Below are 18,636 nucleotides of genomic sequence, written 5' to 3' on the forward strand. Positions count from 1 at the left end.
CTTACGAGGTGGATAATGGGAAACGGACCCAAAAAAGGGTTCACCAAACCTGCCCACAGTTAAACAGCATGTGCTTGGGATCCAACCCCGGGGTCTAGTTCTTAACGTTGGGCTGCTTCCCTTTGGAAGTGAAGAGACATCATTTCTTTTCACATGCCTAGGGTTCCCGCCTCTCCAATTAGCCTTAATGAGTTTTTCCCCCTTGTGTACTGTGATTCCCTTGGAATCAGTCAGTTTCACATCTGTAGCCCCTGGCAGCCTGGCATGTTGCCTTGACCTCAGGAGGCCTCACTGAATGTTGGCTGGATTCAAATTGAATAACTTCCCCATTTCCTGGGGCCCTCACATATATTATCTCATTTGATCATCACCGTCACCCTGGAAGGGCAGAGGCAGCAGGCACAGGGCAAGGCGGCTGGTGACTAGGGCCAGGAGGGCAACCTCCAAACAATAGGGTCCTTGCGCGAGGCAGAATTTGCCTGGGTTGGGGGCAGTCCTAGAGTGGGAGAGGTCACACTTGACAAGGATGTCCGGCAGCCAGCCATCCTCTTGGCAAACATTTGTGGCTCTGTGGTGCAAAATATGCTCTCGGGTGACCCATTAAATGCACAAAGACTGTGCTGATGGAGTTAAGCACGTGCAGCTCCTGCCCTCAATCATGGGAGGTCGGGCTGAGAGCGCTCGCTGTGTGGTGTCCCTCATGCCAGAGGCAGCCTGGCTTTGCAGGCAGCGGGCAGGGACTGAGGGGGGCAGCAAGCCCTCAGCTGACCTTAGTGGGCGGTGAGGCTCTGGATTGTTCTCTGGATTGGATTGTTCTTACATAAAGAGAATCGTCCATGAGACATGGCAATCGATGGCTTCCCATTCATTGCAGGCCCAGCTTGGCCTAACACCCCCTCACCTCTGCCTCATTCTAGCCCTCACTCCATTTCCGTGGGTTTAGGAGCCCCTCTCCCCAAGCCCCTCCACTCACCTCCTTTCTCATCCTGAAACTCATGCCTGGCCCTTCCTGGGGTACAAATTTTGCCCAGTTCATAGAACCAGGCTCAGTGCCAAGAGCTGCCAACGCAGAATAAGACATGATCCCGCCATGCAGGGAGTCAGGATGGCACCTGTCCCTGACACTTGAGTGTAAGCCAAATCCTCCAGTGGTGTTGGGACCTGTCAAAGGGAAAGAACAGGGCTTTCTCTTTGAGTCCAGCCTCCACCCAGCTTCAGCTTGGCCCTCACAGGGGACATCACCACCTGGGAAGCCTCCTTGACAGCAGCTAACTCAGGAGTCCTGTCCCAGAGCCCTGCTTGTCAGTCCCCAGATTCCCCCAGGAATGGGCCTCTCCCTCTTGGCTGCATGTAGGGGATCCTGGTTCCCAGCCAGAATCTAGTTTGTAGTTGTCTTCTCCTCCTGCATAGTTCTTCTGTGAAGAGGGGCCCAGGAAGACTTGAGACAAAGGTCATGGGGGGAGAAAGGAACCAGAGTCACCCCAGGGGCTTCTGGCTATGGCTATGCTTTCCAGCACCCCTCCCTCAACTAAGTACTCCCCTCAGCCAGGTGCATCCCTCCTGCCCTGTTCATCTGGTCCATTTGGAGAACTGCTGGTTTGGAAATAAAAGGCTACCCACCCCCCACCCCTCTCCTCCCACCAGGGCCACATCTGGTCCCCCGCCTCTTGCCCTCCCAGAAGGACCTAATCAGGCAGGGACAGGAGGGGAGGGGAGCAGGGAACAGAACAGATCCGAGAAAGCAATTAAAAAGCCTATCTCAGGGTTAGAGGCTGGGAGTGAGGGGCAGGCTGGAGCCAGCCCTGGCTGGGGTGAGGAGAAACAGGGAGAAAGGGCCCCAGCTTATTAACCCTGGGGTCTGTGAAGGTGAGTGAGCTTATGCCTCTAAGAACATGCTGAGAGGGGCCAGTGAAGAGGAGGGGATGGAGTCTGGGGTTCAGCCTTGAACTGTCCTGTAGCCACAGAGGTCATTTCTAAACAGAAAAGCCTGACTGGGCATGGGCTGAGCGGGGGGAGAAGGAATCGTCCCTGCTCTGAGATTGCCCCCTTCAAATGAAGGGGGAGACAAACATTGACTCCAGGAACCATGGGGTTCAGTGGTAGGGAGCTCTGGTCCAAGGTGCCTTAGTCTAGGCAGAGGAAGATTCTACATTCTTAGGCAAACCTGGATTTGAGGGGAAGACATAGGTCCCAGGATCAGGAAGCCCCCATCTGTGGGGGGAGACATGGACCCTGTCCTTGGGAGTCCTCAGGCTGAGGTACAGACAAGACCCACACCCATGAGAAGTGTCAACATATCCAGAGCTTCTGGAACTGGATGGAGTCATGGGCCTCAAGTCTGGGGATGAGGAAAGGCAGATGTCAGGGAGGAGAGAATGCAAGTTAGGAAACAACTCTGCTAACCTCTGCTCCAAGTTTGCAGAGCTGACAGAAGGAACTTGCATGCATTCCCTGGAGAACCTAAAGCCACCAATGACTTTAGGGCAAATTGTGCTGATTCCCTCCCTCTTCACTAGCAGCTGCCCCTCTGCTATCCACACCGCCAGGGTGGTGCCCACATAGTCCCAATGCAGCCAGTAGGACATGGCCACCCCCACTCAGCTCCCACTTCTCCCAGCCAAACCCATCCCAGATGCACTAGCATTAGCATTATTAAACGGAATGATTTGTTAAAGGCACCTGCCCTGTCCAATTTTCACTGATTTTTTGTTTTGTTTTTTGGGTTTTTTTTGGTAACAGAAACTGAACTCAGGGGTACTCCACCTGAGTTCAGTTTCTGTTACCAAAAGAACAGAGCCACATCCCCAGCCCTCTATTGTATTTTATTTAGAGGCAGGGTCTCACTGAGTTGCTTAGTGCCTTGCAGTTGCTGAGGCTGGCTTTGAACTCGCAATTCTCCTGTCTCAGTCTCCCAAACTGCTGGGATTACAGGTGTGCGCCACCGTGCTCGGCTAATTTTCACTGATTTTATCCTCACAATTATCTTGGAGAAATAGGTATGGCAAATCCCCATTTTACAGATGTGGAAATGGAGACTCAGAGAAGGTTCCTCAAGTCATCTGACTTTACAGCTATTGAGGAGCAAAGGCTTTGTGCTGTAGAGGACACAATCATAGCAGTCAGAGGCAAGTATAGAGAATAAAGGGGTTGATCTTTCTTGGTTGATACAAACGTGGGTTTTAGAAAACCCACAGCGGGTTTTAGAAACGTGGGTTTTAGAAAACCAACAGCGACTTTTCCCTTCCTGCGCACTGCTGTGGCCAGAGGTGGGCAGCTGAGCACTGCCATCTAGTGGCACTGGGACTCAGCTCTCTTCCTCTGGTGGGAACTAAGGGGTCAACTAGAGGGACTTTAAGGCTCTTTATCCATCCTACCCAGCTTGTTCATCACATGATGGGCAGGCATTGGGTGAGAGGTGGGGGCACAAGCACAAGCAGAGCCACTAGGAGGCAGTTAAGGGGGAAAATGGTCACTTGAGTAAAAGACTGGCGTATTTGGAAATCATCAGAACCTCATGTTGTGTGGGTTGAGGCCTGAGAGGGGTTGATTGTCTCAGGAGGACTTTGGGCTTTGCCCTGTATGCAGGAGTTCATCTAAAAGATTCTGGTTCAGGGAGAGGAGCACAGAGAGGTCATCTTGTCCCCACATCAGCTTGAGGCAGGGCATAGCTTGGCTGTAGACTCTGTGAAGACACATCTGACACACATCAGGTGTATCTGTGAAGACACACCTGATCCCAGCAGCTCAGGAGCCTGAGGCAGGAGGATCACAAGTTCAACTTAGTAAGGCCCTAAGTAACTCAGCAAGACCCTGTCTTGAAATAAAATATTTAAAAAGGGTTGGGGTTGTGGCTCAGTGGTTAAGCATTTCAGGATTCAGGATTCAATCCCCAATACACGCCCTTCACCAAAAAAACAAACAAACAACAACAACAACAAAAAATATATATATAGAGAGAGATAGATAGATAGATAGATAGATCGATCTCCAGGCATCCATCTACCAGTCGGCTTAGGCTTTGGCCTGAGGCTTTGGATGTTGGGGCCTTCCTGTTGGAGAAGCAGAAGAGGAGGCACCTCAGAGAATGAGCCCTAAGCCAGACTGGGAGGATGGGTGTCCCATTAGAGGCTGGGAGGGCTGAGGGCTGCCTTGCTCCGGTGGCTATGTCTGTCTGGGGCAGATGGGCATGAGGACAGTTTAGGAGAGAGAGAAAGGCAAACGTAACTGTCTAACAACAGGGCTTGGTTAAATGAACACAGATAGTAGAAAACCATGCAACTGTTAAAATGATGATGTAGATAAATATTTATTGATATGGAAAGATGTTCACAACATATTGTTGAGTAAGAAAAGCAAATTACAAAATAATTTGTGCAGCATGAGCCTATTTTGGAAAATTGAGTTTATATGTGTAGAAAAAAGCTGGTATCTATCTCCATGTGGTAAAATTATGGCTAATTAAATTCTTTTGTATTGCTTATCTGTATTTTCCGATTTTTCTACAATAATTGTGTCACAAAAAATAATGGTTATGAAAGTTTGCAAAACAACCATGACTGACTTTTGTCTCTGGTGAGATTCCTGAGAGAGTTTGGGGCTGATTGTGGGAGGGGTCTCAGGATCCTGTGGGAGTTGAGGATGGAACTGGGCTATAACAGGGCACAAGGAGAAGGCCAAGGTTGGGGAGCCTGGGTGACCCCATGTGCTGGTGCTAAAACAAACTCATGTCTGCATGCACAGGAGCAAGTCTCTAAGCTCCAGTGATGAGCAGCTTCTGTTCTTATTGTATCTTTTCCCTCCAGGACCTCTTTGCCCATTTTTCCCTTCAATTTGCCTTAAAGAAGGCAACACCACACACTATTTCCTGTTGGGCAGCTAGGAAGGGTAGGCCACCCCAGAGATGAGGCTGGGGACAAAGTCTCCTGCCTTGTCTTGTTCTTTCTTTACCTTGTCCTTCCCCAGCCACCCAACCCACATCAGGATCGAAGGTCACCAGGACCCCCTCCTCAGGATTTCCCTCATCATGACACTACTCAGGCCAGGGGCAAATGTCATTGGAGCCCAAGGGCTCTCACCTCCCTCTCTGCACTGGGACTCATCGAGGGAAACCTTAGTAGCCAGCTCATCAGATGTCCAATTGAAAAACATGTCCCCCTGGTGTGGAGTTGGGGGTGTTGCTTTTACTGGAGCTTGGGGGCCTGAGCTGGCTTGAGAGTTGGGGCTGGGGCAAGCAGCCAGGCCTTGTCTGCAAGTGGGAGACCTGGCGGTGCTGGGCTGGCTACCCCCAGAGTCTCCTCCTTGTGCCTGCTGAGTGACTCACCTTGGCACAGACACAATAGTCAGGGTGGGCACACAGCCTGCTTCCCGCTGCACCCCAGCCCTCTTCAGATGCTTTCCGAGAAGCCCATTGAACAAGGGGGCTTGCACTGTACCCCAGCCTGACATCCTGGAATCCTCGGATAAAAGTTGTACAGCCCCCTGGGGACTGCCCTTGCTGTATGGCGCCCACGCTGGCGGTGGAGAACAAAGCTCCATTCAGCAAGTGCCCTGGAGTAGAGATCAGAAGCTCAAGCCTGGGCAGAGAGGGCAGAGTACTGGGGGAACAGCACTATCTGGGCACAGAAGGCTTTGGCGCCTGGGTGGGACCAGACTGGACAGAATGGATGGACCTAAAGTCTCAAGGGGCAACAGGACCAAGGACCTATGTTCCCAATTAAACCCAGTGGTTCCTGAATTCCCAAACCCACCCATTCCCAGAGGCCTTTCCCATCTCAGCCTGATGTGTGGGAACTTAAAAGACATAAATCTTCAGGGGGAGAGTGAGGGGTGACCAGGGAAACAGGGTGTAACAGGAACAAAGATTCGAGCCAGCACTGCCAGCTCATTCGTAACTGCTTTGTGGAGCTGTCAGGGACCAGGCTCTGGGAGCCTGTGCAGGGAGGCCAGGCAAGCAGAGGGGAGCCGGCAGGACAAACACAGGGCTAAAGAGAGGCTCAGGGAGAAGGCCTGTCCCTCCTGCCCTATCAGGATCTCCACATCTCTTTCCCATAGCTATGTAGAAACCTTAGTTGCCCCTCTAGACATTCCAGGGAATGGGGAGAAAGCAAAAATTAGGACCTCTGTGCTTAGAGGGCATGACTCTGGATACCTGTTGGAATAGTGCTCAGCAGAAAACTGTAGCATAGGCTGTTCTTTGCAGCATGGCATAGGTTCATTCTTCACCTAATTCCCTGCATTTAGCAGGCACAGGAAGAGGGAATGTGGAGTAAGGGAAGGCCTGGAAGCAGGTCAGAGGTCACCTGGCACAGCTCTTGTGTGCATGTGCGTGCACACATGCATGTATATGTATGGTCCTAAGGATTGAACCCAAGGCCTCCTGCATGCTAGACAGCTCTCTCCGACTGAACTACACCCCCAGCCCAGGCCCAGTCCTTTCTTGACTCCTTCCTAGAGAGAGGGTCTCCTTGCTCATTGATCAGGGCTCCAGCCCCAGCATCCAGCCCTAGGTACCAGGAAGCCCTGCCTCTGGGTATAGTGACCTTGGTGGGGTGAGAGAACTCTCCTGTGGCTGGGCTGCAGCCCAGCCCCACCCCCCTCAGGCTATGCCAGGGGGCGTCGCCAGGGCAGCCCAGGCAAGGCCAGGCTGGTCCACTCTCCCATAAAGCCTTCACATCCCAGGAGTCAGCAGAGGCAAAGCAGGATGGAGCGGCGACGAGTCACTTCTGCTCGTCGGTCCTACACCTCCTCCGAGATGTTGGTTCGGAGCCTGGGTCCCAGCCACCTCCTAGGTCCTGGCTCCCGCTTTACCCTGGCTCGAATGCACCCTCCAATCCCAGCCCGGGTGGACTTCTCCCTGGCTGGGGCACTCAATGCCGGCTTCAAGGAGACCCGGGCCAGTGAGCGGGCAGAGATGATGGAGCTCAATGACCGCTTTGCCAGCTACATCGAGAAGGTTCGCTTCCTGGAACAGCAAAACAAGGCACTGGCTGCTGAGCTGAACCAGCTTCGGGCCAAGGAGCCCACTAAGCTGGCTGATGTCTACCAAGCTGAGCTGCGGGAGCTGCGGCTGCGGCTTGATCAGCTCACTGCCAACAGCGCCCGGCTTGAGGTGGAGAGGGACAATCTGGCACAGGACCTGGGCACCCTGAGGCAGAAGTGAGGAGCGGGGGCAGGGAAAGGGGGCTGGTGAGCAAAGAGGATGGAGCCTCTGAGAGGGCGAGGCTGCAGGGCTGCAGTCTTGGACAAGGGCTCAGCCTCTTTGCTCCCTGGGTTTCCCCACTTCTGGAAAAGTGGGGGCTATCATGCTCCTGGGAGGGACCAGGTAGCAGTCTAAGACCTCAGGAATCTGATTCCCAAAGGACTTCTTCCAGGGAGCCAGACACTCTGGGTACATCCCCACAGGGGAAGGCTATGCCAGGCAGCCAAGGGCCCCACTAGACAGAGGTTTTGCATTTGATTCTCTGGGCATTGAGAATTGTGTGTGTGTGTGTGTGTGTGTGTGTGTGTGTGTGTGTGTGTGTGATGGGAGGGAGTTGTCACCTATTCTGGGTCTGGGTCTATACAAAGGAGGAGTGACAAGAGGAGAAGGTGGGTGTCCACAAAGAGGCTTGGGCTCCAGGCTAAAGGAAGTGGGGGAAAGAGCAGGCAGGTCTGGGTGCAGAACAGAGGTGACTACATATCACTGGCCTCTGATCATATTCAAATCACTTTGACTTGCATGGCTATCAAGCAGAGATCACAGTAAAATTCATCTCAGAAGGTAGTACCTGGTGTCAGAGGAAACCCCAGAGGCATGGTGATTTGCTGAACAGTGGGCATGTACATGCACCCTCCAATGCGGGAGGATGTGTGTCGAGCATGCAGCAGCAAGTGCACACTGGTAGATGCGCCTGTGTGAGCAGAATCAGGTGCACTACCCTGACAAGGCGTCTTAGTGACGAGTTAAGGCAAAAGCCTTTGTCTGCTCATGATCCCAGTCAAGGCTTCTGTCTAGGACCCCTCTCTGACCCTCACTCCTCCTGCTACTGTACTGGTCCTGGGGGGGGGGGTCTCTGTAGTAGCCACCTCCTGGGAGATAGGGGCAAGATCCAAGAATACTACAAGATCCTGGATCCAGGAATTTGTTCCCCATCCCAGGCTCCAGGATGAAACCAACCTGAGGCTGGAGGCTGAAAACAACCTGGCTGCCTATAGACAGGTCAGAAAGGTGGAGGGGAGGGTCAGGGAGGGGGGAAGTATTGATGGCAAACACAGCCCCCAAGCCTAGCCCTTCAGAACAGTGTGCTGCTTCCCAACACCCCAGAAGGAGGGGTAAGACAAGGCTGGGGAATGGAGAGGAGGAGCCTGGAGTCAGAGTGGCCCAATGCCCCATTCCCACTCCAGGAGGCAGATGAAGCCACCCTGGCCCGTCTGGATCTGGAAAGGAAGATTGAGTCATTGGAGGAGGAGATCCGGTTCTTGAGGAAGATCCATGAGGAGGTGAGGCCAGGGAAGAGGGAGGGAAGCCCAACACACAGAGAGATACACACACTGAGAGAGACAGAGACAGAGATACTCTGAGACAGAGGAAGCAGATTGGCAGCAGAAAGAAAATGAGAGAGAGAGACAGAGACAGAAAGTGAAGGCAGAGGGGGCTGGGGATGTGGCTCAAGCAGTAGCGCGCTCGCCTGGCATGCGTGCGGCCCGGGTTCGATCCTCAGCACCACGTACAAAACAAAGATGTTGTGTCCGACGATAACTGAAAAATAAATATTAAAATTCTCTCCCTCTCTCACTCTCTCTTAAAAAAAAAAGAAAGAAAGTGAAGGCAGAGACAGAGAGCATCCCCACCACTTGGTGAAAGGCACAGACATGCCCCCTGAACGGACAAGTGCAAGGCCTTGCTGCCTGGGTTTTTCTTCACATCATCCCTATGAGATAGGAGTTCTTCCAGCTACCTTCTTTTCACAGAGAAAGACACTGAAGTCTATAAAAGTTAAAAAATGTCCTAGCCGGGCATGGTGGCACACGCCCCTGTAATCCCAATGGCTGGAGAGGCTGAGGCAGGAGGATTGCAAGTTCAAAACTAGCCTTAGCAAAAGTGAGGTGCTAAGCAACTCAGTGAGACCCTTTCTCTAAATAAAATACAAAATAGAGCTGGGGACTTGGCTCAGTGGTCAAGTGCCCCCGAGTTCAATCCCCAGCACCAAAAAAAAAAAAAAAAAATGATCTAAGGCTGAGGGAGCTTGGGTAACTTAGTAAGACCCTGTTTCAAAATTTAAAAAAGCTTTTTAAAAGTCCTAAGGTCACATAGTTAATCTCTGATTCCCCACTGCCCTCTGTCTCCACTAAAATGAGAGCCATTCTTTTTCTGTTTTTGTTTTTTGTTTTGCACATGCCAGTTAAATGCTTTACTGCTGAGCTACATCCCCAGCCAAAACAAGAGCCATTCTTTAAAAAGAAAAAAAAAAAACACCCACTAATCTCTGACCTCCAATTCTGGATTCACTATCCCTGGCCCCATGGAACCTGGAAACCCACAGGTGCATGCTCAGCACCTGCCTCCTACCTATCCAGCCCAGGAAGGACAATGACAAACTCTCCCTCCTGCTTCTCTTAGTCTGGGCCATGCCACTTACTCCAACAAGGGCTGTCTCATCTCCCTTTGCCAATGCTCCTGGCCCAGGGGCAGGTAGAAGAGGGTGTGATGCTGTGAGAACCCCAGCTGAAGCCTACACCTGGAGCCCTGACCCCTGGTACCTCTTCTCTCACCCTGGCCAGGAGGTGCGGGAACTCCAGGAACAGCTAGCCCGACAGCAGGTCCACGTGGAGATGGACGTGGCCAAGCCAGACCTCACAGCAGCCCTGAGGGAGATCCGCACGCAGTACGAGGCAGTGGCGTCCAGCAACATGCAGGAGGCAGAGGAGTGGTACCGGTCCAAGGTAGCCTTGCCTGTGGGGCTCCTCAGTCAGCCCTCCTTGCTCCATACAAGAGGACAGGGGAAGGAGAGAGGAGGAAGCTAGAGGAATATCCTCTCAGTGACCAACCTCCCCAGAGAAGTGAGATAACCTGCCCAGGTCACACAGGCACTACTACTTCCAAAAGTACTCATTAATATTATTCCTGCTATTACTACTATTGTGCTACTAACATTGTTGTATGCCAGGCCCTGTGCTTTGAGTTTATTATCTTACCATGAAGCACTATTCTTCAAGAGATGAGAGAACTGAAATCCAGAGAGGTTAACCAACTTGCCCAAAGCCACAAAGCTCCTATGTGGTAAAGCAGGATTTCCAACCCTATCCCATTTCACTTGGGAGCCTGCATTCTTGATGCCTCTGCCAGTCTGCATGCTGGGTTATGGAGCATTTACTGCATGCCAGGTTATTTGCTGGGATACAGAAAGGCATCTGAGCAGGGAGATGTGATAATGGACCTAAATAGGGCTGCATAGAGAAACACCACAGGGCAGTTTATTTGCAGCGTTGGAACTGGGGAAGTCTGGTGGGGGACATTTGAGCTAGAAAGAACAGGTAGGTTACCTATATAAAGAGAAGAGGGACAGCAGAGCCTGTTAGGAGGCCGGGAGGTGAAACACAGAGAGGTAGTACTTGGAGGTGCTGATCCAGGGCGCCAGGGCTGAGGGGTGTGAGCAGCAAAAGCCTGTGACAGTCTGAGTAGGGTCAAGGCATGCTGGAATGCTGAGTGCAAGCTGGGGGAAAGGGCTATTAGCACCCAGGGCTTTGCTGGCCAGGACCTATTATCCAAGGTGGGGACGGGTTTCAGGCCCATAGATAGGGCAGCCAGCACAGAGGTTCAAGATCCTTTGGCACTGGTCATTCATTCGCCGGCTGAACAGGTACTGTGCTAGTGGCTGAGGCACAGCAGTGACTCTGTGCCTCCAATCCAGGGGTCACTGTCACTGGGAATAAACCCTGCCAGGGCCAGTGTCCTGGGGGTGACCTGGGTCATGCCCATCTCCGTGATTTCCCAGCAGTCTCCACCGGCCCACGCGGATCCCCTGAATGTATGTATCGGGGGCCCACCCCTCAGTTAGGGCTCTTTCCCCTTCTAGTTTGCTGACCTCACAGATGCTGCCGCCCGCAACGCCGAGCTGCTCCGCCAGGCCAAGCACGAGGCCAATGACTACCGGCGCCAGCTACAGGCCTTGACCTGCGACCTGGAGTCCTTGCGTGGAACGGTGAGCAGTGGGGGTCACCACCACGTTAGGGATGCTAAAAGAAAAGGGCCTGGGTAGGGACCTGGCAGAGGGCGGGGCTCCGATGTTACTCCGGGCTGGAGGCCGGCCTCGAAGCCTCTCAGAGTCGCGCAGCATGCTGGGGCCCCGAGGGACCGGCCCGCTACATCCCACAGAACGAGTCCCTGGAGAGACAGATGCGCGAGCAGGAGGAGCGCCACGCGCGGGAGGCGGCGAGTTACCAGGAGACCCTGGCCCGTCTGGAGGAAGAGGGACAGAGCCTCAAAGACGAGATGGCCCGCCACCTGCAGGAGTACCAGGACCTGCTTAATGTCAAGCTGGCCCTGGACATCGAGATCGCCACCTATAGGAAGCTACTGGAGGGCGAGGAGAACCGGTGAGCCGAGACCACAGCCCTCGGGAAATTCTCCCTGCTGCCTCCCTCTAGAGTCTGCCTTGCTCCCTTCAGGGCCTGAGAGTGATCCATCCTTGGGTCCAGTTATTCTCCCACCCAGTGCCCAGCACATTGCCTGACCAACACACAGTAGCTATTCAATAGATGTCTGATGAATGGCTCCAACCAATATTGATTAGGTCCCAGGGTGGGGGGTACCTGGGTCACCCTCCAAACTAAGGGTCTCACTCCTCAGCCTCTCAACAAAGACTGGACTTCTGTTCCCCTGACTGATCTCTTCCAATTCTTGGCACTTTCACCATTTTCTCCTCCCTCTCCTCTGCCATACAAGTCTCCATTATCCTTGGTGGAACATGTTCCTTGGCAGATAACATCCAAAACTCTGGCACACTTTTGGAGCTACACAGAGAGCACTGGCTGCTGCAGAAAGCTTGGGAGACTCTCCTGGCATGGCAAATGGCCCTTTGGGTTGTCATGCCAACCCTTGTCCAGAACCTGGCCTGGGATGTCCTAGGGCAGCCTGGTCACCCCATCCCTTTGCTGTCTTTCAGCATCACCATTCCAGTGCAGACCTTCTCCAACCTGCAGATCCGAGGTCAGTAGAGTGGGCCTTGTAGGAAGGGTGTTGGATGCCCACCTCCTCCCCCAAGATCATGGGCTGTTCTGGCCTGGGGCCAGAGACCAGGGGAAAGAGGTCTGGGCTCTCCCTGAGGGTCTTCATGATTCACTGCAGAGCTCCTAGCCAGAACACAGCATCCCTGGGCACTCAACAGGTGGGGCTTGCTGCTGCTCCTGTCCTGCTCTGCCTGTGTCCCTTCCTCCCCTCCCAATACCCCATTCCACAGCAGAACTGGATGAGGTCTCTGCCTCTGCCTGCTCTGCATGCCTTGGGCAAGGTCTGCCCTTTTGAGTGTTTCATATTTTTGTTTTTTTTTTCCAACTGCTTGTCACTACAGGGGGCAAAAGCACCAAAGAAGGGGAAGGTCACAAGGTCACAAGACATCTCAAAAGGCTCACAATACAAGTTATACCAATACAGGCTCACCAGATTGTAAATGGAGCCCCGTCGGCTCTCGGTTAGCTGCCTGCCTCTCAAATGAGTGCTTTTCTCAGCTTGACAGGGAGCAAGCAAGTCTCAGCAAGCCCATTTTCCTGGTCCTCTTGGGCTCGCTCCTCCCAGGAGTCCTAAAGGACCAGAACTGTGTCACTTTCCCAGGAACCTCAGTGCCCAGCACAGGGTAACTGTAGGTTAAACTAGCAGATCTGGCCAGTGTTCAAGGTGGCAAGTCCCTGGGTACTCAGATGAGATGCTCTCAATCAGATGCCAGCCTCTGCCTCACCTCCTCTGTCACTGGGAAGTCCCCTTGGGTCTTGCTGTGCCTGGTGGCCAGGTTCTGTGCTTGATCCATCTGTCCCCAAGGCTCTGTTGCTCTTCTCAGCGCAATGCAGCCCAGAGGATTATTTCCCTCAGGAATGTTACTCTTGTAGTGAATGAAATTTTATGTTCTCTGCTCTTAATTTTAAATAATAGTGTGACATGTTATATTTTTCTCTCTAAGGGGAGACTAAATTACTTTTTTGTTGATATGTGGCCATCAATGATTTGTAGATAAGGAAAGAAAATTCTCTTCTTCTGGGTGAGGATATTTAGGAACACCAGATGTGTTTCCAAGGCTTAATTCAGCATCAGAAAGTTAACCATGCTGACCAGGTAGTGAAAATCTGCTGAGTGCTAGACATTGAGGGATCACATAAGTGACAGACAAGTAAGAAAGGGAAGGGACCTATACGTATCAATCACTAATATGTGCCAGATGCTTTACATACATTATTTTAGTTAATCACCTTCTCACTGCCACCTAGAGACCATCATCCCCATTCTGCAATATGGCTGAGGTCAATTATTTTGTATATATGGCTGGTTAGTGGCTGAGCTAGGGCTCAAGCTCTGGTCCACCAGATTTCAAAGCCCACGTGCTTCTTCTCTGATGCAGTACTGGATTGCCAGAAAGCCAGATAGGGATTTAAATGAAGCCAGGTCAGAGATGGCAGAGCACTGGATCGCAGTGGGATGTGCCCAGCACCATGGGGACTTGGGAGGTCTCTAGCCCTTTTGGAAGAGCAGGGACTCTCCCTGCCTGGATGGATAGGCACTTGTGCTGGTGATTCGTGTGTGTGATGGGGAAGTTGGGTGTAGGAGAGGATGTGTAGTGTCCTGAGGACCCACGGGAGGCCTCTTCTCCCAACACCTGTAGAAACCAGCCTGGACACCAAGTCCGTGTCAGAAGGCCACCTCAAGAGGAACATTGTGGTGAAGACTGTGGAGATGCGTGATGGCGAGGTGAGGAGGGATTCTGGCTGTGTCCAGGGATACTTGGCAAGGCTCTGGAAGAAAGCCTGGGCCAGGCACACAGGAGGTCCTTGGTGACTCCCAAGAGCTCCTGGAGTGCTATGGACTTTGGGGAGGAGCCTGAACATCACTCCTTTCTTCAGTCTCCATGGGCAGTGAAAGGACCTAGGCCACTGGATTGGGTCCCAACTCAGGCTCTCTCCCTTTCTCACCCTCCAGACTCAGGTGCTTCTGGAAACAGGACTGGGAGAGAGAGGAAGGAAAGCTAGTAGCTTTCACTCCCAACTCTGGCTGGGACAGTTGGGAAGAGGGAGTACTTTCAAATTTTATTCAAAGGAATCTGCCAGAAGGACAGGAGAAGGGATTTGGCATGCTGCCCCCTTGGCATTCCCAGTTGGAGTGGCAGCAGCAGTAAGGCTACTCTTATACCATAAGCCCTGTGTGCCAGGCATGGTGCTAAGCACTGTACAAGTTCTCCTTTACTACCCACTCCGACCACTGCACAATGAAAGGCGGTCTTAAGAAAAGAAAGTTCTAGGATGGTTGGGTACTTGCCTTACATAAGTTACATAGCTTAGCATGGGGGACCTGGAGTCAGTGAGCTCCTAAACTGTTGCACTGTGCACCTTCCCTGTCCCCTGCAGGTCATTAAGGAGTCCAAGCAGGAGCACAAGGATGTGATGTGAGGTGGGCCACCAGGTGGCCCCACAGCATGAGGGGCCTGTAGTGGGAGCAGTATAGTTGCTTCTCCTTGGATAGCTCATTTCTCCAGACCTGATTCCTAACTGCTGCTCCCCTCCCTCCTCCATCTCTACACCAGTCTGCTGCCCTAGGCTCAGTCAGCATTCGGCCTGCCAGATGGCACCCACCCAGCACCTAGCAACTTCAACTAACAGGGCACTCACACCAAAGGGGCAGTCTAGAAGTGTGGCCAGCAGCTTGGGTTAAATTTGGGAGCGAAGGAATAAGTTGGATAGGGCAGGGGGCACCTACAAATCACCCTGTTGTTATGGCAACTGTTGCCAAAGCTGGAGGTCTCTGGAGTCTCTGGGAACTGGGCTTTGAGTTTTCTTAGGCTGCTGGAAGAGAAAGTCCTCACAGGCAAGGCAGCCCTGGGCAGAGGCTTGCTCTTCTAGAATGACCCTGACCAATGTAGGAGAAGTCCTGCTACCTAGACTACAGAGAAAGGTCCCAGGGGGCCTCCTGAATGGTAATTCAAATGTCTTAATCCCATTGAGCTGCCATCCAGGGAACCAGTCTATAGGCAGGTAAGAGCTTGGTTCTCAGCTCTCGGGGAATCTACAGTTAAGTGGAGAGGGAAGGAGTGTTAGAAGGGCAATGAGGGGGGCTTCCTGGCCCCTAGGTGTGGATACAGAGAGGTCAAACCCAGGACGACTCCCCCATATGGGGTAGAAGGGACACTGGTAGTAAGGAGGCAGTGGGGATGATGCCAGACATCAGAGTGGGGATTGTGAGTAACAGTTACACTTGGCCTCTGAGTCATGCGAATCCAGAAAATGACTCATCCTTTTGAAGATGCTGAAACAGGGGAGAGAGGGCTGCTTTCCATGGGGGCAGAGTACCACTGTCTCAGTTCTGAAGGCCTCTTATGTGCTGCATAATCTTTGACCACCCAGGCCTCAGAGCCCTGTGACTGCTGCCTCCTGACCACAGTGAGGCCACTACCCTCCACCTAACCTTCTCCACCTGTAATGACTAGCTGCTGCTCCTCCCTACATTAAGGGCCCCTTGTGTCCCCTCTTACCTGCGTATAGAATGTACCCCACCTGTATTTTAGGCAGCACCCTATTTTATAGTTTGGGAAACTGAGGCATGAGCAGAGCAAAGCCTGAAGCAGGGGCACTTGGGCACACTCTTCCACCCCAGAACACCTGTTCTACTCTCCCTGGGCAGGCTGGTGGGCAGGTGGTAGATATTTGTGCCCAGAAATGGGGCTGGAAGGGCCCACTCCATGGTCCTACTCCCCTCTGAGGCCAAGAAGGAAGATGGGGTCCCTCAGGGGATCCCTCCCTCTTCCCAAGACTTGGTGCCCTCTCTTCACTCCTTGCTACCATCTGCTGCTGCTGTTGCTGCTAACCTTCAGGGAAGTGCCACCATCTTTACTCACTGAGGAGAAATAAAGATGCATACCATGGCCTTCCCCAGAGTGTACTCTCATCTCTTCATGGCAGGGATGGGGAAGCCGGGGTCAAGATGTAGCACTGGACAAGACTCAACTTACTCTTTATCTCTTATTGTCTTGGGAGTCCAAGTCCCTATGGCAGTAGCCACATACCAAATCCCATTTCTGACCTGTTCTGCCACAGTAGGCATGGTACCCTGGCCTCTGCTCCCCACTCCATCTTCTCATCCCCAGCCTGAGTGCAGAAAGCCCAGAATTTGATCTCTGCTCCCTTCACCATTCCCCATCCTAGTCTTCATCTTTACTCCCACACCTGCTATTCCTACCTGCCATTCCCAGAATGATGCTGGGGAGAAAGCCAAGGAAGACATATGCTAGCTCCCTTCACTTTTTTCTTCCTTCCTCCTGTGCCACCCACAGCTCAACCAGTGCCCCGTCAGCAATCCTCAAGGGCACCTCAAATGCGATCCAACAGCAACAGGTGATTTGGTGGGTATTAGTTCACTTCCTCCTCTGTCCTAAGTGTGAAGTCAGAAAACATATGCCCCTGCCTACTTCCCTTCTCCTCAGTCCCCAAGCTATCACCTGCTTTAGGTTTCCCCACTTCCCAGATCAGGCCCCATACCTGTTCATGAAATTGGGAAGCAGATTGTAACTAATAGATTTGTCTGCATCTTCTTGCCACATGTCCCAGCCCAGGACGCCTACCCAGAGGCATCTGGTATCATTTAACAAACACATTGAAGCACAACTGGTCTTCAGAGCTTGGGAAGAGAGAGCCTAGGGTGAGAACATGGGACGAAAGCGAAATGAGTAACAGCAGCAACGACAGAGGTGAACGGTGACAAAAATTGCTGTGATGAGAAGATAGCTTATCAGGGTGAGCTCCACAGCAGCACGAGTCTCAGGGTCAGACAGTGAGGCTGGGTAGTGCCCTCGGGATGTCACACTGAGTCGAAACCCAGCAATCTGCACCCCTTGCCGCCAACAATAGTAAATGCCCCGGTCACTTAGCTGAGTGAAGCGAATGTGGAGCTGGTTGCCATGGTCAATGAATACTCTCATGGATCTGTTGACACCTTTTAGGTATTGTGTGCGGTAGAGGTGCTGGTGGTCCTTGTCCCAAGCCACAGCATGCTCTGGCCGGGCCCCAGGACAGGAGATGATGAGTCCATGGCCCAGTCTCTGCTGGTGAAACTGAATGGGCACTTTGGGCACCCAAGGCTTGCTACCCACTTTGGACACGTAGTTGTATATAGCCAGCACGCTCTCCCGGAACCGGTTCTTCTTTTCACAGGGCACCAGGCAGCTCTGAACCAGCAACTCAGGCATGTGGTCCCTGACTGTGGTGCGCAGTCTCCTAGGCACAGCCTGTGAACCACAGGACACCACATCAGACTGTGTCCTCCGGTACCGTGGGGAGAGGTCAGGGCTCTGCAGGTAGCACAGGCCAATGCGCCATTGCTCCCCACGCACCCCACAGCGGTCACAAGGGGTCCACTCCCAGAAGGTGGTGAAGACATGGAGGTTCCCATAGTACTCATCAGCAAAGGGCTTCTGGCCCATGTCCTTGAAGGTCGCCACCATTCCCTCATTGCTCTGGATGTCCACATCGTAGGCATAAAAGTATTCCCCTTTGCGGGTGCCACAGAAGTACAGACCTGAGTCCTCAGGCTGGGCCCGGAAAACCAACAGGCTAAACATGCGGATGCTGAAACGGACTAGCATGTCACTGCCCACACGCACCTGGGCCGCCTCAGTCAGCACACGCCCATCAAAGTCTGTCAGCACTTTGGTGTGGCTGCTACCCACATGCTTTTGATAGTACCAGACTACAGCCGGCACCTCCTCAGGCTTGCAGTGACAGGGAAGCTCAAAGCTCATATCAGCCAAGTAGGCAGCATTGTCAAACATAAGGAAAGCAGGGCAGGGGGTCTTCAGAAAAATGTTCTCCTTCTCCACTATTTCAAAGGCCTGGAGACTGCCCCAGGCACAGAGAAGCACAGTGGTGTGGGCCAGGCTCATATCTACAGGAGGGAGGGACAGAGGGACAGGGAAAAAAAACAAGGCACTGAACACCTATGGGGTTTCTAGAAATCACTGCCAAGAAGAGGCCTCTATATGAGGAAAGAACTAAGCAGCCAGGAAAATAAGCAACAGTCTTCACAGGAAGCAGCCAAATGCAAGGCAATTTATTTCCAACTGATGTACTAGATGTCCTTGGAATGTTCCAGGCCTGATCTCTAGGGAAAATCATTCTAGAACTTGGCCTTCACTCACCTTTCTAGAACACTGGCACTCCCCTGCTCCAAGAATGGGTCAAGGAAAACCAGATGGAGCCATAAGGCCTTTGTCCTTCGCTGATCTAGGCCCTGCCCGACCTGCCCCATATAAAATATCTTCCCTTCCATCAGTCTGGAAGCCTTCCCTCCAATACACCTGGCCATCCAGGACATTGGACCTAAGTTAATGGCTTGGGGCTTCCCCAACCTGCACAAGAACTCAGCCCTTAGAGAAAAATTCTGTACCTGAAATGAAGTAGCATTTGGTC

At 52.5% G+C, this 18,636-nt stretch overlaps 2 protein-coding genes across 3 annotated transcripts; one reads left to right on the plus strand and one right to left on the minus strand.

The window, feature by feature from the left end:
* Positions 1 to 6,487: 6,487 nt before the first annotated feature.
* On the plus strand, positions 6,488 to 16,124 carry Gfap (glial fibrillary acidic protein). 2 transcript variants are annotated; one of them, XM_046442770.2, is made up of 10 exons: positions 6,488 to 7,155; positions 8,137 to 8,197; positions 8,383 to 8,478; positions 9,760 to 9,921; positions 11,055 to 11,180; positions 11,354 to 11,574; positions 12,144 to 12,187; positions 12,549 to 12,668; positions 13,848 to 13,933; positions 14,587 to 16,124. In XM_046442770.2, exons 1-10 carry the CDS (start codon positions 6,701 to 6,703, stop codon positions 14,626 to 14,628), a joined length of 1,413 nt encoding a protein of 470 aa, XP_046298726.1. In that variant the 5' UTR covers positions 6,488 to 6,700; the 3' UTR covers positions 14,629 to 16,124. The 2 variants fall into 2 exon arrangements, with proteins under 2 accessions (XP_046298726.1, XP_046298725.1); XM_046442769.2 differs by lacking the exon at positions 12,549 to 12,668 and having other exon boundaries at positions 6,511 to 7,155.
* Fam187a (family with sequence similarity 187 member A) lies at positions 14,311 to 18,563 on the minus strand. The gene has a single exon (XM_046442771.2). It carries the CDS (start codon positions 18,108 to 18,110, stop codon positions 16,866 to 16,868), a length of 1,245 nt encoding a protein of 414 aa, XP_046298727.1. The 5' UTR covers positions 18,111 to 18,563; the 3' UTR covers positions 14,311 to 16,865.
* Between the last annotated feature and the right edge of the window lie 73 nt (positions 18,564 to 18,636).

Source organism: Marmota monax, unplaced genomic scaffold (assembly GCF_021218885.2).
Source record: "Marmota monax isolate L192 unplaced genomic scaffold, Marmota_monax_Labrador192_F-V1.1 WCK01_AAM20220418_F8-fsc00205, whole genome shotgun sequence".
NCBI lineage: Eukaryota > Metazoa > Chordata > Mammalia > Rodentia > Sciuridae > Marmota > Marmota monax.

Bases quoted from the DNA above. Each gene is read 5' to 3' on its own strand.
- Gfap (XM_046442770.2), top strand. From the start codon at position 6,701: ATGGAGCGGCGACGAGTCACTTCTGCTCGTCGGTCCTACACCTCCTCC. The intron at 7,156-8,136 runs GTGAGGAGCGGG...TCCCCATCCCAG, and splicing joins CTGGGCACCCTGAGGCAGAA to GCTCCAGGATGAAACCAACC. The intron at 8,198-8,382 runs GTCAGAAAGGTG...TTCCCACTCCAG, and splicing joins ACCTGGCTGCCTATAGACAG to GAGGCAGATGAAGCCACCCT.
- Fam187a (XM_046442771.2), bottom strand. From the start codon at position 18,110: ATGAGCCTGGCCCACACCACTGTGCTTCTCTGTGCCTGGGGCAGTCTC.